The sequence below is a fragment of the Biomphalaria glabrata genome, chromosome 1 (genome assembly GCF_947242115.1).
Source record: "Biomphalaria glabrata chromosome 1, xgBioGlab47.1, whole genome shotgun sequence".
Taxonomy (NCBI): Eukaryota; Metazoa; Mollusca; class Gastropoda; family Planorbidae; genus Biomphalaria; species Biomphalaria glabrata.
Genome location: NC_074711.1, coordinates 52,270,673 through 52,297,449, shown reverse-complemented (window position 1 = coordinate 52,297,449; position 26,777 = coordinate 52,270,673). Strand labels below are relative to the sequence as shown.

The 26,777-nt window shown below is 32.1% G+C and overlaps 2 protein-coding genes across 2 annotated transcripts in view; one reads left to right on the top strand and one right to left on the bottom strand.

The window, feature by feature from the left end:
* Positions 1-26,763, bottom strand: part of LOC106079941 (cingulin-like) — a 28,551-nt gene extending 1,788 nt beyond the window's left edge. Inside the window, exons 1-19 of the mRNA XM_056043414.1 lie at positions 26,424-26,763; positions 23,636-23,710; positions 23,256-23,428; positions 16,740-16,824; positions 16,008-16,160; positions 15,837-15,926; positions 15,535-15,693; positions 15,147-15,363; positions 14,436-14,581; positions 14,138-14,236; positions 13,693-13,834; positions 12,589-12,766; positions 12,203-12,292; positions 11,320-11,431; positions 11,015-11,161; positions 10,818-10,880; positions 9,516-9,694; positions 9,076-9,144; positions 8,249-8,399 (exon numbers count right to left, since the gene is read on the bottom strand). Of these exons, the coding sequence (XP_055899389.1) occupies positions 8,249-8,399; positions 9,076-9,144; positions 9,516-9,694; positions 10,818-10,880; positions 11,015-11,161; positions 11,320-11,431; positions 12,203-12,292; positions 12,589-12,766; positions 13,693-13,834; positions 14,138-14,236; positions 14,436-14,581; positions 15,147-15,363; positions 15,535-15,693; positions 15,837-15,926; positions 16,008-16,160; positions 16,740-16,824; positions 23,256-23,428; positions 23,636-23,710; positions 26,424-26,624 (2,529 nt within the window). The 5' untranslated portion in view covers positions 26,625-26,763. The remainder of the gene's footprint in view (positions 1-8,248; positions 8,400-9,075; positions 9,145-9,515; positions 9,695-10,817; positions 10,881-11,014; positions 11,162-11,319; positions 11,432-12,202; positions 12,293-12,588; positions 12,767-13,692; positions 13,835-14,137; positions 14,237-14,435; positions 14,582-15,146; positions 15,364-15,534; positions 15,694-15,836; positions 15,927-16,007; positions 16,161-16,739; positions 16,825-23,255; positions 23,429-23,635; positions 23,711-26,423) is intronic.
* Positions 19,619-22,206, top strand: LOC129928608 (uncharacterized). The gene is made up of 2 exons (XM_056043416.1): positions 19,619-21,519; positions 21,571-22,206. Exons 1-2 carry the CDS (start codon positions 20,014-20,016, stop codon positions 22,126-22,128), a joined length of 2,064 nt encoding a protein of 687 aa, XP_055899391.1. The 5' UTR covers positions 19,619-20,013; the 3' UTR covers positions 22,129-22,206.
* Positions 26,764-26,777: the final 14 nt, after the last annotated feature.

Below are 26,777 nucleotides of genomic sequence, written 5' to 3'. Positions count from 1 at the left end.
TCTTTGAGAATTGTTGACCTCAAGTAACTCTTCATTAGTTTGAGGCGCGAGAAGCTTCTTTCACCAGACTACACAATTACGGCTAATACATAATGCCGTTTTTTATTTATCGCGCGTAGGATTGGCGTTTTCCATATTGAATGACACCCCAAAATGACATTTTTTAAAAATATATTTCCGTAAATTTTAAGGACTTTTTCGTATATTTTGCAATGTCGGGAGATTTCCATGAGTTCCTGGTAAATCGACAGGAGGGCGCGGGAAATCTGTTTTAAGTTATAAAATGGTTTAATTTAATAATTTATACACCTTGAATTAGTGCGGGTCCTATGAAAGTGCGGATCCTTTGAAAGTGGGGGCCCGCTGCGGTTGCTTAGGTTGCAGTGGCCTAAGACCGGCCATGCAAAATAGCGGCGTATGCTACGCCGCCGGTCGACTAGTTGTAATAATTTGATTTAAGGCAGATGATGTTTTGGTTAATTAAGTTTTCTTATAAACTGGGTTGGTAGTGCTCTAAAATCTCCTAAGAAAATGAAGTCTCCTAAAATTCTCCAGATTTCCTCTAAAATTTTGTCCACTCTCCTAAAATTTTTACCCAATATTTCTTAAAATATAATTTTGTTCATTTCTTGCTAAAAATGTAGAAGAAATACAACAAAAGCGTAACTAGGCATTCTGATCGCATGACGTTACGGGCTGGCTATGTTAATGAGCTGACCAGAGCTACACCGCCTTTCACCCACTTGTGAAGCGCGACATCGTCATTGAAGGTGGCCTTGGCTCAAGCAAGCATTTCACCTGGCATTGTTTTTATGAAGGCAGCACAGAAATGGTTGTTTCCATTTATTGTTACGGTACCACTAAAGACGCGCTAGATCTAGTCTGTATATAGTGACTATTGCATATAATTAGAGCAATTACCAGCCTAATGGTTAGGCTACATCCCTACGGGCCTTCCCTCGCCTAAAATCCTGTAAGAGTAAGAGTGACTTCGCGTGGAAAGTCTGTAAATCATCTATCTAGAAATAGTATCTAGTTATATCTATAGGCCTATCTAGTGGAGATAATTCGCACATAACATGAAAACTCCGTGAATTTTAGTCAATTTAATTATCTCGATACATCTAATAGGCCTATCTAAGTATAGATTAGCCTACTATAGGAATACGCATAGATCAGCGGTTCTCAACCTTTTATTCTCGGCGACCCCTTTTTACAACCCCCCACTCTGCCGCGACACCCTCCACCCGACACTCACGTACAGCAATAGAAGAGTAGACAAATACAATCCATATTTTCGATAGTCTTAGGCGACCCCTGGCAAATCGTCAATCGACCCCCAAGGGGGTCGCGACCCACAGGTTGAGAACCCCTGCGCTAGATTCTAGTGAAAGTGAAGATAATTCGCACGCAGCCGTGAAAAGACCGCAAATTTTAATGACTTAGATCTAGAGTAGATTTACGGTAGATTCAGTGAAGATAATTCTCCCACAACCGTGAAAAGTCCGCGAATTTAGTTACTTAGATATAGATGCAAGATTTACGCTAAATCACTAGATTCTAGAATCTAGTGAAGATAATTCTGTCACAGCCGTGAAAAGTCCTCGAAATTGAGTGATTTTGATCTAGAGTCTAGATTTATGGTAGATTCGCACAGAGCCGCAAAAAGTCCGCGAATTTAGTGACTTAGATGTAGAGTCTCGATTTACGGTAGATTCAGTGAAGATAATTCTCTCACTGCCGTGAAAAGTTCGCGAATTTTAGTGACCTGTAGATTTAACGAAAAAATTATTTCGGTCGTAAAAGCCAGAGAAACTACATAGTTGAAAAAGAAATTGTGCTTGAAAAAAAAAAACTTATAGGTTTAATACCCCTCCCCACAATCCAAAAGCCATTATTTAGTAAGCAAATGCCAAATAAACATAGGCCTACAAATAGGCCTGTATATTACAAGCTCTGTTTATAAGAATAAAAGAATAAAACATTACCTCAAATGCATGCCCACCATGACTCTAGTATCTATAACTACTACTATAGGATACACATAGGAACTAAGAATGTACATTTCCGCCACAGAGAATACACATTATGAAGGCATCTCTAAGAAAGTTTCTTATTTAAAACAAGATTACAAAGAGAGTTTGTGTTACACAAACTCAGAGGCGGCCCCCGTCGAAGTCGGATCCCTGTCGGATCTGCATATTCGCAAATAATATTCAAGAGGTGATTTAATTTTGATGTAAAATGTTTTACACGTTTAGGATGTTCCTTCAGAGTTGAAGATAATTACTTCCTAGTCCAAACCTCCCGCAGGACGACGGGGGATGGGAGCGGGCAGGGTTTGAACCCTGGGCCATCCATAAATCTGAACGACAGTCCAGCGCGCAAACCGCACGACCAGGCAGCCATCCGATGGTCAAAAGTAATAATGTTTCAAAGATTCATTTGCCGTAAATTTAAATTTAATAAAAAAATAGTAGATTAGTTTTAGTATATTAAAACATTACAATATTGATCAAAACGTTTGGAAATGAAAATCTACACTTTTTTTTTACACTTTAAGTTTAGAAATTGAAATTCTACATCTTAATCTAGTCTATTTTAGTCTAAACTAGATCTAGAAATTCTAGATCTAGACTCTAAAATAATTTAAATTAGAATATAAATCCAGATCTAGATATACTGTAATAAAAATCTAGATCTAGTTTAAAAAATCTAGATTAGATCTAAATCAAGATATCATTCCTTTTTTAAACGCGAGTCACATAACGAGGCTTAATAAACATTACTATACCGAGTTCTTTTTTCATTTCATTTGAAGAATTAATTCCATGTAACGTCAGAGGGAAAAAAAAACACTACGTCACACGGCCTAGCTAGACTAAAAATCGCCTTCATCTAAAAGAGCCATTTATCGAGTGTTCATAGACTTTGGTGCACCGAGTGCGTTCTTTAAGGGGAGGTTTCACCTTAAAACCAAAGTATGTCTTAGAATGGTACTACAGCCATGAAAGTTTCCAAATAGTTTGATAAACACATAAAACGAGTAAAAAAAAAGTCAAATGTCAATTTTGACATTTAGTATGACGTCACCACTGCGTGTTACTATAAATAGTAACAAACATTTGGGAACAAATTTCTCAAAAAGTATAAAAGATTTTGAGCTGAAACTTTGCAAATATGTTTATACATATATTATCAACATGCCCTACTAAAATTATTATATTCTGAAGTGTATTACCCTTTGAAAATATTTTTTTGTTTTTGGGTGTTTTTTTGTAAGCAAAAATCTCAAAATAACATTTTATAAATGACCATAACTTTAAAACTTTTCATTCAATCAAAACCAAAGTAGTAGGGTGTGTTCAAAACATATCTCTCTTGATATGTGCCAATTTTCATGAAGATACATAAACAACTTTTGAAATAATTTGAATCCATGTCAAGAAATTTGTCAAAAAAATTAAAATGGAGAAAAATGAAATATAAAGGGAAAAAATCTTTTTTTTTCAATGAATACTAACTTAAAAGCCCCCCCCCCCAGAGATGTGAATCATCAGCCATGGCCTTTTATTGCACTTGCATTCTTTTATCCTGCCTTTTTGATGTTACTTAGTGTATTTTTCTATGTTTTGGACTTCCCCCCGGCTTTTTTCTGCCTTTTGTTCAACAAGGGACTTCTCTATTTACAATAGTGTCCAAAAATGAAACCCCTTTCAAGGAAGATTTCTGATGAAAGTATTTTTTTTAGGTTTGGTAATAATTAGTTAGACATAACCTAAGAATGTAAAACTTTACTGGCTTTATGACGATTGACAGATAGAACAGTTGCTATTCCATTTTTGCTTATGAAGCCTCTTCTCTGCCATATACCATCACATGATGCGGTTATCTGTTCATGTTTTGTTTTTTTTCACTCCATTAGCTGCTGACAACATGCTTTCATTAGCAATACTTTCAGTTGGGTTGGGCTGCAATATTCATATGGACTAGGGATCTGTGACTCAGTACCTCTGTTGATAACTACACTATAGATAGCTAGTTGAAAGCTCAATTTATATTTTCATAGAGAGAAGTTTCAAATAAAAACTCATCTGAAGAATGGCGGCAATGAAAACTATCTTACTTGACAAGCCTCACTTTCTTTCAGTTAATGAATAGTCTGGGGATATTTAGATCTAGTTTACATGTGGTTTTCATCCTGATTTTATTTTTATAATTGATTAGCATGAGAACGTGATATTGTAATAGTTGTACCAAGGAAATAAATAAATAAGGGCTTGAATGTCAACAAATAGATATCCTTTTAATTAGAACTTCAGTAGGTCTACTCTCCTAAGTTATAGATACACTATATTTTAGTTTTTAACTCGATAAAGAAACATACATCAATAACATCAGTTTCGCGATAGTCTCCTTCATTAGACCTAGACTAGTAGTCTCAGCTGTGTCTTCAACATTAGGTTCCATACCGGTACTAGATCTAGTACTAGTAATAGCATCGCCACTAAGTCTAGATTGTTTTCATCTTCCAGTATATTTATTCCCTCTAAATTTACGCTTTTATTGGCTTCTTCCTTCTTTTATTAGATCACACTTTATCATTATATCCATAATATTGAAGAAATAAACACTAGACTAGCGATGTAAACAAAAGCATGCGCCGGAACTGTTTATGATAAGGCTACCCTAAGCTTTTGCAAAGAGCTCGCTGATTGGTCAGAATAATTGTTACTTACAGGAAATGTGTTTATTCGACCAATGGTAATTCATTTTACAACTAATTATACTGTTGATTCAAATAGGATTCTAGCATTTCAGATGAGAATGGTAGTGAAAAAATTTTGTAAATCGGACAAAAAATAAAAAAGTTACGTTATTTTTTATTTTTTGCATAATTAATGAGCTAAATTAATTAGAACACTTGATATTTTGTAAAATTATTTTAAAATATTTTAAAACATCTAATATAACTAAAAGTAATGAAAAACTGTAGAGAAATGGATAGATAATCATTTGAAACCATATTTGAAAAATGTAAAAAAAATAAGAAAATTGATATAATTGAGGTGAATCCTCCCCTTAAGCATTTCATTTAAAGAATTCATTCCATATGACGTCAAAGGAAAAAAACACTACGTCACACGGCCTAGCTAGAATAAAAATCGCCTTCATCATTACGAGCCTTTTATCCAGTGTTCATAGACATTGGTGCACCGAGTGCGTTCTTTTAGCATTTCATTTAAAGAATTCATTCCATATGACGTCAAAGGAAAAAAAAACACTACGTCACAAGGCCTAGCTAGACTAAAAATCACCGTTATCAACACGAGCCTTTTCTCGAGTGTTCATAGACATTGGTGCACCGAGTGCGTTCTTTTAGCATTTCATTTAAAGAATTCATTCCATGTGACGTCAAAGGAAAAAAAAACACTACGTCACACGGCTTAGTTAGACTAAAATATGTTTTCATTAATACAAGCAATTTTTTCGAGGGTTAATAGACATTGGTGCACCGAGTGCGTTCTTTTAACATTACATTTAAAGAGTCCATTCATATGACGTCAAAGAAAAAAAATTCCATTACCTCACAATAGGCTAGTACCGGTACCATAAAAAAAAAATGTCTTTATTTACACGAGATATTTAACGAGGGTTCATAGACATTGGTGCACTGAGTTCTAATAGATATTATTTAAAAAGGATCAAAGCCACATTGTTTTTGCGTTTTGTCTGTCAGTCGGTCTGTCCGTTATCTTGATATAAAAAAAACAACTAAAAGTTATTAAAAATTGATTAACCTTTATTTTACGTTTCAAAACATCGCAATAATTTTTAGGTATGAACACAATTGAAAAGTTTATATAATAGATTGTTCCGGATGTTTGTATAAATAGTAAAGGAAAAAGAGAATTTCAGATAAATGTAATACCGTTAATTAAATTTTTTGGATGGTCTCGTATAAAAATTAGATGTACTACAGCCACGTGGAGAGATTTTCATACCTTACTTTGGTGTTTGGATTCTGTTTTCCTTAAAAATCGGAACATAATATTAACGATAATTAGATTTTTTAATGTTTTAGGTAGAAAGTTAAATGTACTGTAAGAGAGTAGTGAGTTAAAATATTTTTCATAAAAATCCGTAAAAACATTATTTGGTAAATGAGAAGATTATTTGTTTATTAATTAGAAGAGGGAGTTCAAACAATTATTTGGCGTTAGTAGATTTTTAAATAAATTCGGAAATTACTGGCGACGATTTGTAAGAAACAAAATCCGGAACTTTCTTTATCGATTACAAAACTTCTATGTTATGTTTTACAAGAAAATTAAATGTCTAAAAAGTAATTTTCAGTAATCAATTCTAGTAAATTACTTTTTTTTAAAAGCCTTATGCGATTTCAAACAATCATTAGGCATAATTCATGTTTTATAAAACAATATCCGGAACATTTTTACACTTAATGAAATATAAGTCAGTATAGAGATTATGATTTAGCATTAATATGCTATTTACATAAAAAACGGAACAACATATTATTGATAATGTGTTTTTGCAACGTTTAAGCATGGAAATTGAATGTAATATAAGTTAGAAGAGCAAACAAACATTTGTTGGCGTTGATTAGTTTTGCACAAAAAAATCCGGAACAATCAATTTTAGATACTTAAAACTATTGAGATGTTATGGGAGGAACATTAAAGGGTAAATCAGATGTTCAATAGCTTTTAGAGTTCTAGTTTTTTAAATCTAATCGTGACGGACAGACCGACCAACAGACAAAACGCACAAAAATAAGCTTCTTTTATTCGGATGGGGGCACTAAACAAAAAATAAAAAATAAAATCTGATTTTTAAAAAAAGTTTAAGGAATTGGTTTAGCACCTGATCATGTTGCGACGTTACGCTACTGCACGAAAATCGCTGCATAAAAAGTCCATTTAAAAAAATGTGCGTGATATTTACATACAAAGTGCATTATTAGCCTTTATAAACAAACAGAAATGTTTTCTTTTAATTTTAGCAGCTAGTTGACCAGAAAAAACGTCTTTAACTATTATTTGTATTTGTTGTAAACATTTCCTGTACATTTTAAAAATATATTTGACTTAGTGATACTGAAAATACACAAAAATTGTCCATCTTTGTTAGCATATTGTAACATTGCCTCCCTTACATTTACGTAATTGTTTTAGAATTGGTGTATTTTTATGAAAAAATCGCTTGCATAATTAATTTTATAAATTAAACGGTTTGCTTTTAGAAAACCAAAAGTAGCCGTTGCACCTAAACTTTTCAAGCCGGATTTAATGATAAAATAATATTTTTCATATCTCTTCTAGTTTTCGAGATCTGAGTGTGACAGACGGACATTTTGCACAAACCTAATAGCGGCTTTTTCCCCTTACGGGGGCCGCTAAAAATGGAATAGCAACCATTTGTAATGTTCTTTAATAAATCTTTGAAAAAAATATTGTAGTTTGAGGTTTTGGGATGACAGTCAAGTTGTTACTTGATTAAAAGATAACTTTCATTACATTTTCTGTGGACATACCACAGCTGATGAAGTTGTTTCTGTTCTGGGTGGAATAGTGACAAGATATTTATTATTTCCTAAATCAAGTAACAATAATTAATTTGATAAATGCATAGTTTTGTGAATGTTTTACAATGTATCACACAAACATTTATATATATATGCATAATAATTTCCTCCTTAAAAAAACTCCTAAAATTATGTCCTGGAAAAGTGCTACTAACCCTGTATAAAATAATTTATCTTGTAGTAACACTGCCAGTGCAATGAACAAACATTTTTTTAAAAATACCTAACAAATCTCCCCTATTAAAACTTTGAACACTACTTATTAGTCTACCAGATGTATTAATGATCAAAAAATGTATGCACCAGGTACTTAATACCCACTACAATGGACTACATTCACCAATAGTAAACAAACAACATTTAGCCACCTGATAATATTGATAAAACAATGAAAATTTTTAGATTGCGTAATTTGTATAGAAGATATAGACAACCATGTTGCAAAATGTTGTTTGTTTACGATTGGTGAATGAGGTCCATTCACTTTTATTGTTCAGAAGTTTGGCCTTGATTTAAGACATGTTTACATTAACATGCATTTAAAAATCAAACTATCTAGAGTAGTAAAGACAATGAAGAATGCTTGTTGAGAGCAGAACTTTCTTAAACAGTCTTCTTATGTAAAATAGGCAGGCTTACCTCCAAATCTTTCTTCAGTTGTTCTTCTAGCTGGGTATTTAATTCATTCTTGCTTTTCTCCAGCTCTGCATACATTTCTGTTTCTAGATCCTGCATAGCCTTGGCATGTCTCTGGTCTAGATAGACTTGCATTAGAGCCAGACTTGCAAACCTTAGGGAAAAAAACAACTAGATAATAGTAAATTCTGCTAACCAGATTTCACAAGATATTTTCTGTTTTCCAGTTGGTAGAATGTGTATTAAGAAATGTTCTAATGAGAGCTAGCAACAGTTCAAGGACAGTTTATATTAAGCATGTCAAATTGTAAGCCTGATGATGTACAATGAGTGATACCCGGTACTTAAGATAATATTCTCTTGGAGGCCAGAAGCTAAGAACACTGTGTGTGTGCGGTTTTGTGTCTTAGTAGCTTTAACTCATCAAGTGTGGATTGGAGTTTGTTGGACAAATATGTGTGTAATGTGCTCATCATATTAGCTTTGTATTAATTGATCATATATGGCTTTATATCCCGTGTGACCTTGTCTTTACCGCATTCAGCACTCAATCATAAGTGGCTTTTTGGTTGAATATATGTGTTTATCCTTTATGACGTTAAATCATGTGTAGGTTTGTGGTTGGCTTTGACTCCTGGTGGTCATACATTTTTTTTTAATTCAGTGAAATATTAAAAAGTGAACAAATAAATTTTTTAGCACTAATTTATCTATCAGAAGTTTTGGCTCTTAAATGTGGCTTCTTTTCAAGGGAAAAAAAAACTTGTCAATGTGTAGTTGAAACATATTTATTGTGAATAGTAAAAAAGTAAAAAAAAAATCTTATTTACCCAGCTCCTCTTCTTTGTTGCGTGGTGTATTCCTCTTGAGCCTTTTCTTCTAATTGAGTTTCAATATCTCTAGAAATTATAACAGGAATTATTAGTGGCTTTTTGAGACCATTATTATTAACAAAAGCATTAAGTGCAGGTACTTATTTTGATTTAAAAATGTTCAGGCTTATAATTTTAAAAAAATTAACATTTGAAAAATATTTTTTATTCAAATAAATACAGAAATTCACACTGGTAACTATTACCAGTACTTTTAAGCAGTGCTTTTTTGTGACAAAATAGGAACCAGTACTCATAACTACTAATAAATTAAGAGTAAATGTTAAAATGCAAGAAAAGTAATAGTTTTTTCCCCACATTGAAAAAAGTGCTCATATGCCGTACCGTCACAAAAAAAAGGCACTGCTTTTAAGAGTTATGAAAGTTTAGATACTAACTCTTCCATCTTTTCTTTTTTAACTCTTAATTTTTCAAGGATAGTTTTCTCTTGTCTCTTTCTTCTTTGCTGCAGTTGTTCATTGAGATAGTTCATTTGATTGTAATGTTGCTGGATTATTTGGTCTGTCAGAGAAGATGGTAGTGATACTCCAGAAGACATTTTTCTATCTAAATCTTCCTGTAAATATGCATAGTAATTATATCAAGGTACATACATGAACTAAATCACAATAAACAGACCTCACTGTTAGGTAAACTAATTTTATGCACTATTATTACCAATAAGTCAGTGTAATAAGATTATTTCATTAACAAAACAGTTAATTTCTGAAGGAATATATGAAATTTATGTCAGAATGCATGGAACTGATAATTATTATTTTTTATTTAACTTCAAGGGCTTTTATATTTGTTCAATCCATAGCAAAGTTTCATGGATGTAAATAAACTGATGACAGCTACATAGTAGACAAAAAAACCCATAAAAAAACATGGTGTATATGTCCATGTACATTTCATGAAAAACTGACAATAAAAATATAGTTTCATTGTTAATTATAACCATTGGGTTGATTATTAATATGTCAGAAAATTTACAACTGATTGGGCAGTTAGGCAGGTTTCTTTTTTTTTTATTGCAATACTTTCTTGAAATAAAAATAAACATTCTAGAAAGTTTGTAACTACTGGTACCCGTATATAATGTCTTTAGTTTTTAATGTACCAATGTGATTTTAAAATGGAGGGGTATACATTATGTTTCAATAGCATTTTATATGGTAAATTAGCATTTCAGTTTATCATTCATTTCCCATGATTGGTGTGCTGGGATCCATTGACAAGCAGTATGAGTAGCATTTTTTTTAGAGCATTTGTAAGTGAAGTTTTGAGCTCTTAAATATCAGAGATGTAGATATCAGAGGCGTCTTTTGTTGATCTACCTTTTCCAAGTCAGCATGAGCTAAATTAAGAACATTATTTGACTAAGGATCAGCCCAAGTCTGTTGTTCACTACTGCTGGTCAGGCGGCATAAAATAGTTCTTTCATTTTCACGTTAAATCTGAGTAATTAATAGGAACTGGTCCAAATAAAGGTTTAGTATTATGAAAGAGGATTTGTTTTATTTCATTAAAATTCAATCTAAATAAACAGCTGATTTATTGGACTACTGGTACAATATAGTCTGTATTTAAAAGCTCCAAAGATTTTGTTCTAAGCATTTACAGTGTAAAAAAAAGAATAGTCCTCAAGCATTTTATATTGAAGAGGAAAGCAACAATCTAAATATTTCTATGACTACCTGAAGTTGTTTTAGAGTCTGGTCTTGATTTTCCAGGATTGCTTTACGTCTGGCTTGGCCCACCTAAAAAAAATACAAACTCTATTGCATTAATGCTTTCAAGTATTAACTGGCTGGTAGGGTGTATGTGAAATTGCTAAGTACTTCAACTAATAAAGAAATATTTCTGCTAAAATAGAAAGTTTTAGGAACATTACCTGCAGTCGGCCAATTAATAAACTTAATTCATCATCTTGTAATTTAAGTGCTTCTTCTGTCTCTTTAGCTAGCTGTTGTCTCAGCTCAGATATTAATTTCTTCTTTTCAGCTTCCAGTGTATCTTCTTCTTTGGCAATTTCATCAGCCTTTATCAACATAAGATTGGCATTACATTGTTTAGGCTCATTATAAATGAGCAAACTATTGAAAATAATAAATGGTTACACAAAAGTCTGCATACCAGAGAATAATTGAATATAATTAAGTCCTTTGTTATTGCATGATAATGATTTTCTTCACATACCAGTTGTTCAAGGTCACTCTTTTTATCTTGTTTAGTTGATCTTGTAAGTTCTTCTTGTTTTTGTTTCAGATTCATTAGTCGAACTTTTCGTTGATTGAATTTTATTTCCAGGCTAAAATATAAAACAATTTAAATGACATTTCTTTGCTGGCACCATTTACAATTAAATAAAATGTGAAATAAAAACAAAAAAATCTCAACATTTAATGCCAATAAACTAACTAAGAAATAATTTGTCTAAAAGATGTACATTTGAATGGTATAGTCTAATTTTAAAAAATCCAATACCTTTTACTTACACCCGGACATTGGGAATACTATGGTTTTAATCATTCAAACCAAATAGATAGTATTTTCAGATTCAATGGAGTGTAGTTAAAATGCTATAAGCTGAAGACAGATTAATGCTAGAAGCAGGCAGCTTACTTCTTGTTTTAATATGTATGGCTTGTACATAATGTAATACTTTGTAGACCAAAGTCTTCATTCTTTACATCAGAAGACTTGAAGTAAGGACAAAGACAATTGGTTATCAATGTTTTTGTCAATCTGTCTACATCATGTTGGTAAATGACACCAAAAGTGGGATGTGTTATTGGGATGACCCAAAAATTTATACAAATCACCTTGTTCTCACCAGACAATTTGGTGTTGAGTATTTTAGTTGCTCCATGCTTATAATTAAATCAATTTTTCTAATAGTTTTTTTTTTTTAATGATCTAGACTAAATGGAATATTAAAGGATGTTAAGTAAGAATAATTAATTCTTTAATATCTTCAAAAAATTATACTACTGGTAATTAAATAGACTATTGACCCTTTTTAAAATAATTACTATTAAAAGGTAAATTAAAATTATTGTATTTTGTACACATAATCTACCTTTTTTGTTGTCTAAGTTTACTTGTGAGTAGCTGGTTTGATAAGACTTGCATGTTTTGTTCGTGCTCTTTTAAAATTCTGTTTTTAGCACTGTAAGAATGTATGTCAAATAAAAACAAAATCTGTTGAAATGACTGTTATATATAGATACCATAACAAGCAACAACAACACACACACACACATACAGTCCTTTTTTGAAAAAAAAAAATAGGAGCCGGTACTCAGTAGTTGATTGCCTAACTTTAAACTACTAAAAATTATTAAAATACATTAAAATACAAGAAAAGTAATAATTTTTTCAAAAAGGTGCCATTATGCCGTACCGGTGCATACCATCACAAAATCTTATAATGGTTTCATTTAAATATAATAAAGGTCTTCTTACTCTTCAGTAAGATCCATATTTATAGCTAAAACTTTTGATACTGTCAGCATTTGTTCTTCCTTTAGCATTTCTTGCTCCTTCAGATCATAGGCCTCTGCCTGATTAGCCTCAGAGATTCGTTGTTGTAACTTCTCCTGTAGCCTGGCCATTATTGCCTGCTTCTCTCTTTGCTTTCTTCCTACCAGTAAAATTGATTTTGTTTATTACTTGCAATTATTAAATAACAGTTTCTGATAAAGCTACAATGATCTAATGAAAGATATCATTTTCTTGAATTCTTATTTTTTAATCTGCCAGTAAAATAGAATGCCCCAGTTAGATTCAGATTGCTGTCAAGCCTTCATAATTAATATATCAGGCTTTCTAAATTCAGGAAGAGTCACATTATTTTTATTATTATTATAGCTTTTATATAGCGCTACTTTCATGATTATAGCATGCTCAGAGCGCTTTTGGTCCAATCTCATTTGTGGACCAGTGGAGGGGAGGGGGTATCTAGGAGTTGCTTTTCCGTGTTGCCTTTAGGCGCTCAGTAAACACAACTCTGCCCAAGTCGGGTGTCGAACCTCGAGCTCCCTTCTAGGTAGCCAAGCCAAGCCAAGTTCAAGCACACTTGGCCTCTCGACCACGCTTCCCACATATACTTGCTATGTGTGGATGAGAGGCAAAAACTATATATCAAGGGGGCTTGAGTTCAAATCCTGACTCGAACTGAGTTGTGTTTACTGAGTGCCTAAAGAGAAGGACCTTAACGTACTTAGAATGTTTAAAGAATGCAAGTCTAGGAAAGAAATAACAAATTTTCTAGTATTAAGAATGTTAATTTATGGACATTGCTTTTATTTTATTTTGCACCTTCCCTTTATAATGCAACTACAGTTAAATGTAGATAGATGTTGTCAAGGGAGGGGAGGAGAATGAGTAGAGGAAATGAATATTTTAAGACATTTCTGATTAATAAAAACTTAATCCTACAACATAATATGAATATATTATCATTTTTCTATATATGTAGAAATTCCTAATTCAATTTCAAAATGTTTTAATAATATTTAAGAAAAAAAAAGTAATGAATATAATTTAATTTTGGACTATGATAATCACCTTTATAGTCTGACATGTGTTCCCTGTGTAGTTTTAGTATTCTATCAACATCAGAAGCAACAAACTGAGGCAAGTTTTCCAATTTTTCTTCAAGTTTTTCTGTCTCTCTATCCATTGCTCTAGCTTCTTCTTTTATCATGCTCTGAAAATTGTCATTAGTTTATTTTTTTTCCCATCTAATATCTATTCAAATATACTTTTCTTTTTATCTAATTAGAAACATCTTAAAGGAAAATCTTCAACAAATATTAGTTCATATTTTGTTTTTATCTAAACAGAAAAATAACACATATTTTTCTTAACATTTATGTGAACATTTCAGATACAGATATATCTCTTTACTTTTGTAATTGAAATTACATAACACTATGTAATAATGAGATAGTTGACTTGTGATTTTTGATAGTTTAAGCTAATAAATGAAATAAAATTCATATGATATAACCTGCTTTAGTTTGGCAATTTCCTTAATTTCATTTTCATCCAATTCTTCACAAAGTTCTTCCTGCTCCATATGATGTTTAATCATCAATTCATGATATTGCTGGGACAGTACAAGAATTGTAAAATCAAAGAATTAACTTCAACTATAAAAACAAATAGTACAATTATCTAACATAAGTTTGAAATATATAAATATCAAATGCCATAATGAAAAAACATTTTAAAATAAATAACAAATTAATAAATAAAGAACATAATAATACAAAAATAAAGACTGACTTAGTTGTATGTTTTTCTACCTTAGTTTCTGCAGTATTTGTTGATTTTTCTGCACTCTGAAGAAATGATTGTTTTTCTTTTTCTTGTTTTTTCAGTAATTTATATGCTAACATAAGTCTATTTTTTCTGAGGAGTTCATATTTTTCATCACATCTGTCCTGAAACTCTGTTAGATACATTTTAAATGTGCAAATGTAGGATTATTAAAATCTACAGCATTACAGTAAAGTAGTTCATTAAAATCTGTTTTATGTCAGTTACTCAACACAGTTTATGATACATTGGGAATTTTAGGTCATTGGTTACAGTTGTATTTCAATTATTGTATGGAAGTTTAATGAAATAAATGGCTCCCTGACGTCTATTATAAAAAGAGCCATAACTTTGTTTGGGCCATACAAATCACAAACAGATAGTACGTCAAAGAATCTCAATGTATTGTCTTTTTTGATGACTGATTATCTGTAATTTAGAAATAGTTCTGTCATTCTGCAACACACCAGGGGCAAAATTTCTGTTTGCCTTTACGAACAAGGTGATAAAATGGGTATGTGGTGCACAAGAAGCATGAGAACCATTGTGTTATGTTTGTTAGCCATATATTTAAAAATGCATTTACTTACTCTCATTAGTTGGAAAGAGGTGGGGAAACTGAATGCCTAATTGCAATACTATAACCTTTTGTAAGAAAGAAGTGGGGAAACTATAAAATGTCTAATTACAATATTAACCTTTTGTAAACTCTTTATGAATAGCATCAAGTTCTTTACTGTATTCTGTCACAATGTCTTCAATCTGGTTTTCATTTCTGTTGTCATCTTTAAGACTTTTAGTTAAAATTTTCTTTAAAACTTGTACTCGTGTATCCATGTCAGTCTCCAGTTCTTTATCTTCTAAGGCTTTGAACTCAAGATCTCGTTTTCTTTTGGCTAATCTTTGATCCAGTGCCTGATAATTTTAAAAAGTTTCAGTAAATTTGCTACTCAAAGATAAAGAGGAAAATTATTTTCTTATGTGCTTTCTCTATTTTGAGGTACATTTACATAGTTTTATAATACATAAAGAATAAACATAAAAATTGATTTAGAATAAAATTAAAAAAAAAATGAGCACAATTACCCTTTTCTGACGAGCTTGCTCGAGTCCAATTTTTTGTTCCACTGCAGCTAAATTATTTGCTAATTTTTCCATTATGTCATCTATTTCTGATTCTGGCATTCCAGAAGAACGTAACAATTCTTGTCTTATTTTGTTTTTATTTTCCTTTTGAAGTTTTTTCTATACAATAAAAAAAAAACAAACAACATATCCATACACAAACTAATTAAAGAGAAAAAACTTTACACGTATCCTTTAATTGAAATACTGGTACTTTTATTTCACATGATATAAGGATTTTTGACTCTTTTTTTCTAACTTACCTGTTTATTATTGTAAAATGTATACATTTTTTGTAGTTCATCTTCCTGAGTCTGTGTATCTTTACTTAGTTTTGGATCGTTACGAGTTTTCTGTTGAGAAATAATTCTTCATTAGTTTATTAGTACAATTTTTGTTACATTACATTTATACCATTTTAAGAAAGCTAATACCTCTTCAGCTTCTTCCTTTTCTCTCTGTATTATTTTAGTTAACTCTTTAACTTCAGCATCAGTTTTTTTCATGAAATTTACATAAAAATTGTAGGAAACTGCTCTCTTTTCAGCTTTCTTTTTAAGAAGCAAGTCCAAAGTTTTTAACATTATCTGGGAAAGAAATATTTAAATGGATAATTCTACAGTTAATCTAATTTACTATACTGCTTTAAACCTTATATTAAGAAATTTCATGATAATAAAATAAAAAGAAAAAAAAATGCATTTAAATTACTGTGAAGGAAAAATGAATAATGGTTAGAGAAGCTGTGCATAAAATATTTAACACTGCATTGATAGACAAAAAAAAAAGATATTTCTATTATAAAGAATGCATCTTTTTGAGCATCGATACATGATAGATCTTTTGGTCATGTCAGTGATGTTTGTGAATATGTTGTGCAAATTAAATTTTTATCCATTTTAATTTTTTTTCTTGCAGAAATAAATGCTTTTCTAAATTGAAATCTTTTCTGGCATCATATTAAATGCTTTACTAAATTGAAATCTTTTCTGGCATCATATTGATTATAGAGTTAAAGAAATTATTATGTAGTATTCTTTAAAATGTTGTGGGTGATGAAACAAGAAACATCCCTTTACAATATAGCTTGCTTTTGAATAGAAAGAAACAATAACTTTTCTCTTTTTTTTTTTTTTTTTAGAGTGTATGAATTATTACCAACTTACAGTTTCTTTTTCCTCTTCAATGGATCTCTCATTTGATATGATAGTTGTCATATCTTGTTCTGCCATCTCAATTTCTGCATTTAAACTAAATATACAAATATAGCAAAAATAAAATAAAACTTCATCAAAGATTTGACTGGTATCAATATATATCTACATTTATCTATTAGAATCCTATATTTAGATTTCTCATGCCTAATTTTTCTCTTTCAATCATATTAAGTTAAACAGTATTAGTATCTTTTAAATTATGTTTTCTAAAAAAATCATATAATTTCATATTAGTCAGTGCTAGCACATATAGCACAAGAATATTATATATAAATAAGTTTAGTGTTAGTGAAAAGGCATTGGCTATGTTTTATCACGCTCACATCTGCAATATTTTAAGTTTCAATATCACTGCCTGGTATGGCAATCTGAGCATTAAAAATAAAAATAAACTTTATAGAATCCTAAATGCTGCTGGTAAAATCATTGGCAAAAAACAAACCCCATTCGGGCAGTTGTTTGAGACAAACATCTATAAAAAAGCTAACAAGATCTTTGAAATAAAGAATCACCCTTTGTGTCAGGATTTTGTGATTTTACCATCACAAAAGAGATACAAGACACTGATAGCAAAGACAAACAGACACAAACACTCTTTTGTTCCCCTGGCAATCAAATCTTTAAATAGGAACAATCTGGTATAAACTTTGTCACATGTAAATTAAGAGTGGTTCTGGTGTGAATGTACACTTTTGTTTCTTATAGTTATAATGTTTTTTGTTTGGTGTAATGCACAAATTGTAAGACGAATTTCCATACGGACAATAAAGATGATTATTATTATTATTGTTATAAACCTGGTGGTGGCACAGATGGGGGTAGTGGTGTGTGAGTAGTCAACCGACGCAAATCGCCCCAGGCCAGCGCTAGACGAGCGGTCAACCGTGATGAGCTACGACGGTCAGCCGAGTCGAGTGTCAACAGGACGGTTCGGGAAGGATCGCCATCGTGAACAGAGCTCAGGAGCGTCACGAGAGTTGTAGTCATCTGACCACCTAGAAACATCGAGCGGCGTTCTGTCCGGTTCGAGAAGGCCAGTAGGGACCCTATATAAGAGCGGAGGTGTCGCAGTCAAGACGGTTGAGAAAAGTGGTTCACGACAGGGGCTCAGAACACGGTCAACTACAGCACAGTTCAACGGTGTGGTTCTGTACGGAGCATTACGATGGTTCAGTGCGGAGTACTGTCAAGTACAGTTGAGACGACTGGCGTCTTGATCTTGGTCTGCGATCGAGTCCAACACAACGAGCCTAGTGTGTGAAGTCAGTCCTGGACTGTTGAACCCAGTGCAAGCCCGGAACGAGACGGAGAGGCCAGTGCAAGAGTTGATATGGCGGAACGGTGTTATCGGAGAGATATTTGTACAGTGTACGTGTTGCCAATTGTACAGTATTGGCTGTTATTTATTCAACTATTAAAGTGTTACGTTACTTTGGAGCCCTGAGTTGTCAAGTTTTTTAAGTTGGTGGTGTAAGGTGCAGTTTGCAGAGAGCCTGGATAGTGAGATTTGTAACATTATTATTAAAGCTAAGCCCTGTAATGTGTTAACCATTGTGTAAGATTATCCCAGATCATTTCAGTGGATAGGGAGGAACTGCTGTGTGGGTGACATAGTTCTGACCATAGCAAATACCCAGACATTCTTCATATTTCCATGAGATGATTTGTTGCAACTGTTAGAGGCCAAAGAAGATTATCACGTGACTTTGTACATCTATATTTTTTGTTACCAGTATTTATTGTTATTGGGAATGTTTATACGTCAATGTTGTATTACTATGACCTTGGTATAGATAATATATCATTGAATTATGGCTGCATGCTAGTCTATTCATTGTTCTGCTTAAGTAACAATTGTATTGTATAAATGTCTTGATAGAATTATTTTTCAGCATTTATTCATCATAAATGTCACAGATGCCATTATAGATTTATTTGTATATTTCACATTTAAAAGCTTGTGTGTAAATAGAAATATAAACCCTTGACTGAGCCTGAGGAATTACCCCACAAATCTAGACCCTTGACAGCACCTCAGGTTTTACCCGAGACGTAATTATGATGTTGCAAATCTATTGGTTGATTTGAAAATAAATAAAGACATTTTTTAAAAAAGAGTTAGCGCCAGAGAATTGACGAGGGAAAAAGAAGGCCAGTCGATGAAAGAATTCCATAATAGATAGTCACGTTTCTAAGAGCTCTGATTTAAAGCCTTTGTAATGTTTTTTTTTGAGCTTGTTGATCTGTAACTTGTACATAAGCTGTACTTACGTTTTATATTTAAATAAAGTTCCAGAGTTGTGTTTTAGCAAAGAATCTTTTATTGTGAATCCTAGATCGTCATTTATTCAACTATTTTAATTCAAGTAAAATCCCCGGCACCACAACACACGTTGTGACATCTTGTGTGTTGTGACATCTGGCACTCTCCGACTAATAAAAGTTTATGGACAACTTCTAACAAAATTTATTCAAGATCTAGATCTAGGACCAATTTCTAAACTCTTCAAAGGAACTTCATTCTTATTTAACGGAGGACAGAATTTCTGTGTTTAACAGGTCAGTTGGTTATCGATAATTCTTTTATAAAGATTTTCGTTAGAGTTACGTCTAACTCACGAAATCTATTATTATATGTAATTGGCAAAAGTAATAAGACCAATATACATAATAACTGGCATTATTAAAAGACCAGTAAATCAAATAACTGGCATTATAAAAAAGACCAGTAAAGCAAATAACTGGCAATATAAAAGACCAGTAAAGCAAATAACTGGCATTATAGTCATTATAAAGAAGACCAGTAAATAATCATTTGTGACTTGTCTGGCACAAAGTAAACAGAAGACCAGATTTAACCAACTGTTAAACCAGTAAAAAGTACTCGGCTCAATAGATCTATATATTCAATCATACGACTCCAGTAACTACAAGTCTACTGTCAAGAATTTATTAGCAAATTGAGGCTTCAAGAACTTTGTCACTATATTATTATTATATCTGAGATAAAGCCAAAATCCAGATATTGTACATTTTGCTCCAATACAAGAAACTAACAAAAAAATTAAATATGGCTTCCGGTTCTAGAATACAACGACTCCAGTAGTACTTCTACTGTAAAACAAAGTTCTACTTCATAGCCAGTTACGGCATAACTAACATTGATTTGTTATATTCAAAACGTTACTATATTTCTACATTCCAAGTTGGTATATTTTTCAACATGTCTCCAAAGACAAGAACACAAAGATGGTTAGAATTATTTGACATAGCTAAAGAAAAACAAGTACCTAAACCAGATGAATGGGTTCATCGACAGGAAGAAAAAGAATATCAAACAAAGATACGTCAAGAAGATAAAGAAGCAGAAAAACAAAGAGAATATCAAACAAAAGAACATTGTAACATGACTTTAACAACAGACATAATAGGTGAAGCCATAGCTTTAGCAGAAAAACTCAATATTCCTTCACATGAACGAGAAAGATGGTTTGATAATAAATTAGCTGAGATAGACAGAGAAGATGACAAAAGACGGCAAGAAGAACTAAAACGAGAATTATTAAAATTGAAAAATACCGAATTCAAAGCTGAACAAAAGAATGATGCAACATTAACAAGAATATACCAGAAAGCTCAATTAAGAGAGCGTACAGCATATCTCGAAGATGGATTTCTCAAGAAGTATATTTTCCGCAAGTACAATGTAATTGAACAAATATATGTACCACAGAAGTACAGACAACAAATAATTAAAGCCAAGCATGAGTTTTATGACACCATACATATGAGTGTAACAAGTACTAAGAAGAGAATTGCCAAAGAATATTATTGGCCTAGCTTGACCAAAGATGTCAAGAAATACATTAATAATTGTTCACATTGTCAACATGATTATTGTGAGAAGAAACAAACTCAAAAGAAAAGCAACATAACTAAAACAAAGAATGAACCAGACTACAAAGCCAGAATTGACAACAATGAATCTATGCATCATGACTCAAGTAAATCTACAGGGACATCACTGCCTACTACATGTCCATCACTAACTGTTACTACATGTCCATCCCTACCTGACAATACAAGCCCATCCCTACCAAGTACTTTCCCATCCCTAACCACTGATGATGACTTCATACATCAAGACTTGAATAAGACTGCATCTGCATCAAATACTATGATATGCATTGAACATTTTTGCTACAATCAAGACAAGTCTCATGAACCAGAAGCAGATACTTATATTCAATCAACTTTGGCTATACCAGACAAAAGAAAAACTATGCAACTTGACTCTAACACTCATACAAGTATTCCTCATTTGAAAGAATGTGAGTCAACTCAAGAAGCCATTACAACCATGAACATTGGAAGTCAAAGAATATTACATGAACACATGAAATCAAGATATTTTGCTCAAGGAGATCAAGTCAATTTACTGTTACCAGATTGGAGTAACAAGCTATTCTACAAATGGCAACGTCCATTTACCATCACCAGAAAGATTTCCAACCTGCTTTATGAAATCAATGTCAACAAGGTTACCAGAGTATTTCATGTTCATATGTTTGAACATTACCATGAAACAGATAATGAAGACATCAAAGCAGAAGTTGATAATTTTACAAGCTTAGCAACTATTCCTGAGGAAGAAGAAGAAACATCATCAACACCCATTCCTGAGATAGATGTTTCATTACCAGCATCAAATCAAATTGACATTCCAAAGGTCATCACTCTGGATGATATATCAACATCAAATCAATTTGACATTCCCAAGGTCATCACTATGGATGACATAGCATTACAGAAAGTGAAGGACACTAAAGTGTTTACAGACCATGCAGATTTCTTTACCAGTGTTTCTGAAACATTTTCAGTCCTGCAATTTGAAAGCAACTCAGAGAGCAACAACATTGACAACACCAAGTTTCATCCTCCATCCACTCAAAGGGCAACTTTTCTTCAGAAAGGAACAAATGAACTTCTTCAACATTGCTGTATTGACCGATTGAACTCAGACATGTTCAGTCATTGCTCTATTGAACATTCTAATGCAAAGCATTCTGCTACCATTGTTCTACAGCGTCAAAGTTCATCAACCAGAAAATTGAGTTTTGGTTTCGGACAGTTCTTATTTTCACCAAACTCAAACGCGGTTCAATCAGACATTATCTGTGAGATCAATATGACATGGAGACAACAGCCTCATAAACTGAAAGACCTTTTCTTCAAGTTTAGAAAACGCACATGCACATCCATGTCGGCAATTCAGAAGGGTTCCGAACTTTACATTTCTACTCTACATATGTACTATAGCATATTTAGTGTCACTTGATTCATTATCATTCATACTCGTCAAGGAAGAACAATATCCAGTTATACTTCATCAATTAATTAATCTGTTTTCTCATTATTTCCACAGGAGTTTTACATCAGATTATGTTATATTTATTTCTAAATCATGTACATTTTATTTCAGGTATTTTATTTCAGGTCGAATATTATGGCATATATCCTATTATAATAGTACAGATACATGACATATAATTGGAATTTTTCATTGCTTCACACATATTGAGATTTATTTCACATTGAGTATTATTTTCTCAGAAGATTGTCATGTATACATCATTTTTCTATGTCAATTTTTCATATGCAATATATTTTTCCATGTACACATTTTCACATTAGTACTAAACAAATGAGTTATAACATCATAATTAATTTTTTATATTTCAAAATGATGACATTTTACATGTATTATTTTTACGCATTTCTATTACCATACAAATGCTAAATGGAGGGGGGGGGGTAATATGTCACAGATGCCATTATAGATTTATTTGTATATTTCACATTTAAAAGCTTGTGTGTAAATAGAAATATAAACCCTTGACTGAGCCTGAGGAATTACCCCACAAATCTAGACCCTTGACAGCACCTCAGGTTTTACCCGAGACGTAATTATGATGTTGCAAATCTATTGGTTGATTTGAAAATAAATAAAGACATTTTTTAAAAAAGAGTTAGCGCCAGAGAATTGACGAGGGAAAAAGAAGGCCAGTCGATGAAAGAATTCCATAATAGATAGTCACGTTTCTAAGAGCTCTGATTTAAAGCCTTTGTAATGTTTTTTTTTGAGCTTGTTGATCTGTAACTTGTACATAAGCTGTACTTACGTTTTATATTTAAATAAAGTTCCAGAGTTGTGTTTTAGCAAAGAATCTTTTATTGTGAATACTAGATCGTCATTTATTCAACTATTTTAATTCAAGTAAAATCCCCGGCACCACAACACACGTTGTGACATCTTGTGTTGTGACAATAAATATTCATGCTCATCCATTAAATTAATCTTTAGTAATTTTACAAGCTATTATGTGTGATTCAATCACGCTGTCATAACAAAAACTGGGGAAATGTAGACCCTAACTAAACCAATTTTAAAAACATCTAACAAACCTATTAGTTTGTTGCATCACTTCTACCATGCCTCTCAACAGCGCAGGATCTACATCATCTTCAGTGATTTCCTCTTTTTTGTTTCCAGCCACAGATTTTGGTTTCTTTCTCCAAAATCGTAGAAATTTGAATGATTTTTTATCATTGGTAGACTTGCTAGCACCTTTCCTTTTCTAGTGTGAATAATAACAATAAATAATAACAATAAATAATAACAATGATTAATATACAGTCATGCTGAAATTAGAAGTAAAGTTTGTTAACTAATAAACAATTTCATAAGTGATTTTAAAAAAAAATTAACTTTTAAATTTTACAAACTATTAATATTTTAAACATGTTAATGCTATCATGAAGCCAATTAAAAAGATATAACAAACTTTTTCATTATCATCCTTGGCCACAATAATTTCAGCAGACCCAGTTTTCCCTAAAAGCTTTTCTTCATCTTGGTGCTTAAAAATAAAAGAAATATATTTTATTACATTTAAATAAATAAGAAATTGTTAACACTACCACATGAAAATATAAATTAGCCCAATCACAGCATAGCACATTTCAAATTTAGACATACAAAAAAAAAAAAACTAACCTCAATCAACACAATGATGTGCCATCAGACATAACTTTAAAAAAAAACATTTTAGGTTTTCAATGAATTACATAAATTTAGCTTTAAATAAGCATACAGAAAACATAACATTTAAGTTATATATAAGAAGAGTTCAATTAAAGTTGAGTAAGTTTACAATTAAAATCATTAAAGAGATTTATGGTTTTGGTTTCATTAAACTAATGCAAATTATGAATTGGAACTATCAGAGGTCAATATGACCTTTCCCCCCCCCCCCCCCCATCCCCTAGACAGTTCCATTATGATATGGACAGGAATTTCTGAAATGCAAGATAGTTCCATATTAAGGTGAGCAGGCAATATTGAAGGCCTAATTACCATTTGAGTGCAATTAATATAGATGATCCTCATTCACAAAATAATCTTCTGATGGGTAGAACAGATTAGCTCAAAAGTGGAAGTACATAATAAGTAAGCTAGAAGTTACTTTGATTGTAAATAGTTAATTTTAATTAGCTAATTTTAAACTGATGACATCATCCATGACTTATAACTGTTTGAAAGTTTATTAAAAGAAAAACAGAGACTAGGCAAGTGTTACTCATGAATTACTGATAATCCCAAAAAAATATCATATTTTCTTCTTCTTCATTCTCATTTTATATTTGAGATTAACCATGCAGTAGTTTCCAGGTCAGGCAGTTTTCAATATGTCTTCTTATAGTTTTTCTTCTATTGGAGGGTTTTGGGGCCAGTGTCTGGGCTCCTTGATGAATATACAGCTTTGAAGGACATGTTTGGCATTCTCTGGTGACACACCACAAGAGCAAATTTGCTAGTCATAATTTTAATCTTCCAGAATAAAAGTTCCCTTATTATGTTGTGTCTGGTTCTGGGACAAAAAAATAATTTATGTTGATCATGTCAGGACAGCTTGTAAAAGGTATCACATTACTAGTTCATTTCCCTATCATTTTCTTCATTTGTTTCTGGGTAGAGAGGATTTTGTTTGTTGTTCATTTTCTCATCTTTGGCTAGTAATTCAGATTTTTCATTGCTTTCTATGAGTGCTGGAATCCAACAAAAACACTTTCCTTGCTGTTATTGTTTGAGGTTTACAAGAGCTGTCCTGAGCTGATTTTTATCAGAAGCATGAGAATTTTTCTGACTTTGATAGAAATTTGTTGGCATCAGAAAAATATCCTAGATTACACACTACAACATTAGCATATCAACCAGTATAATGTAAAATAAAATGATACTCTATGTATTATATTGTACTGCAGTATTATTCTCATTCACTTATACAAGTCTCTATTAATGTCTATAGATTTGCAACTCATTCTTTTTTTTTAGTAAGATTGTAACAAATGAAAATTGTGAGATATGCTTTTGTATCTAAAAAAATAGAATGGAACCTTAGTTGCTTTTTAAAATCATAAATTTAAAATAATAACTTATTGTATAATTTAGCCTACTCAAGAATAGATTATAATTGTATAGTTCATCCATCATGGTTCAATGATGACCACTTTCAGCATCCAAGGGGCTGAGGGCTTGGCACTATGGTTTTGTGACTCCTCATGTTACTGGTGAGACCTATCTGAGCTGGCTGTTTGGCTGCATAGTGAGAAGGTTATTCCAGCTGGAGCTTGTGTCAGTTGCCTTGATTTTTTTCTCTGATGCTTTCTTCTGCCAGCACTGATCTCCTATCCTCTTCCAATTGTTTGCCAGTTTTCACTATATGTGTTTCCATCTCCCAGGTGGTAGGGTCAATGCTGAAGGCTTTCAGAGTTGCTTTGATGGTGTCCCTGAGGCATTTTCTTTGTCCACCTTGTAATTGCTTGCCTTTCTTTAATTGACCATAAAGGAGTCCTTTAGGGATGTGAGAGTCATTCATTCTGCAGACATGGTCTGCCTATCGCAACTGAGACTGCATCAAGATAGTGTGGATGCTTAATTGAAGGCCTGCTCTTTGGAGGACTTCGATAGTGTCAGGATATTTTTCTTGCTATAATTAGGCCTTAAAATTAAAGAAGTTTTATTACTAAAAATTAAATGACTCTTGAAATTAACACACACATACAAGTTTGATATTGGACAAAACAGAGTAGTTTTAGTTTTTAATTAGTAGAATTTTTAAAAAATCTTATAACTATCTGAGATTGGATATAGAATCGCATGTCACATCTACCTAAAATACTGCACTCTTCCTTATTTGTTTTTAAACTACAATGAGGTAAGTTTAGATTATCCTTAGATCTAGCTAGATTGCCTAGATCTAAAAAAAAATGCACAAATAATTAACAAAAAACATAAGAGTTGAATCTAGATCTTTTGAATTTTTTAAATATTGGCATTTTTATTGGTAAAGTCACATGGGTAAACTGTATCTTATGACAGATCTATCATATCTATGTCGTCATTCTTTGATTCTAAGACTAAGATATTCAAGATATTGATTCTAGATCTAAAACTTTTACCAGTCTAGACTCTATGTTTATATTAATTCTAGATCTAGAGTATTTCTAGAGTATACATAAAATATACATCTAGATTTTTAGATCTGATCTCTAGATCTAAATGTAGAATACCTTTTTCTTTTTTAAAGCATTCAAAAATGGCTTGGTGAGAATTGCAACAATCGCTATTCCCACGATTAAACCAAGAAAAAAAGCTCCTGCGATCCATCCAGCATCAATTGTAAATGTATCTTGCTCTTTCTCTATTTCTACTGGCAAACAAAATGATTCTCCATAGGACAACTGTAATAATTTGCATGTATTTAAAGCCATTTTGATAGATATGTTTACTTTTAATTAACACATCTAATCTACATAGATTCCTTTCTGTTTGTTTTAACAATGATTTTCTAGTCACGAGCAAGAGTATGAGACCCTCCATACAATTGTTTGTTTACACTTCAGGGTCGTTACTATGTAAATCTA

Bases quoted from the DNA above. Each gene is read 5' to 3' on its own strand.
- LOC129928608 (XM_056043416.1), top strand. From the start codon at position 20,014: ATGTCTCCAAAGACAAGAACACAAAGATGGTTAGAATTATTTGACATA. The intron at 21,520-21,570 runs GTCATCACTCTG...GACATTCCCAAG, and splicing joins ATCAAATTGACATTCCAAAG to GTCATCACTATGGATGACAT.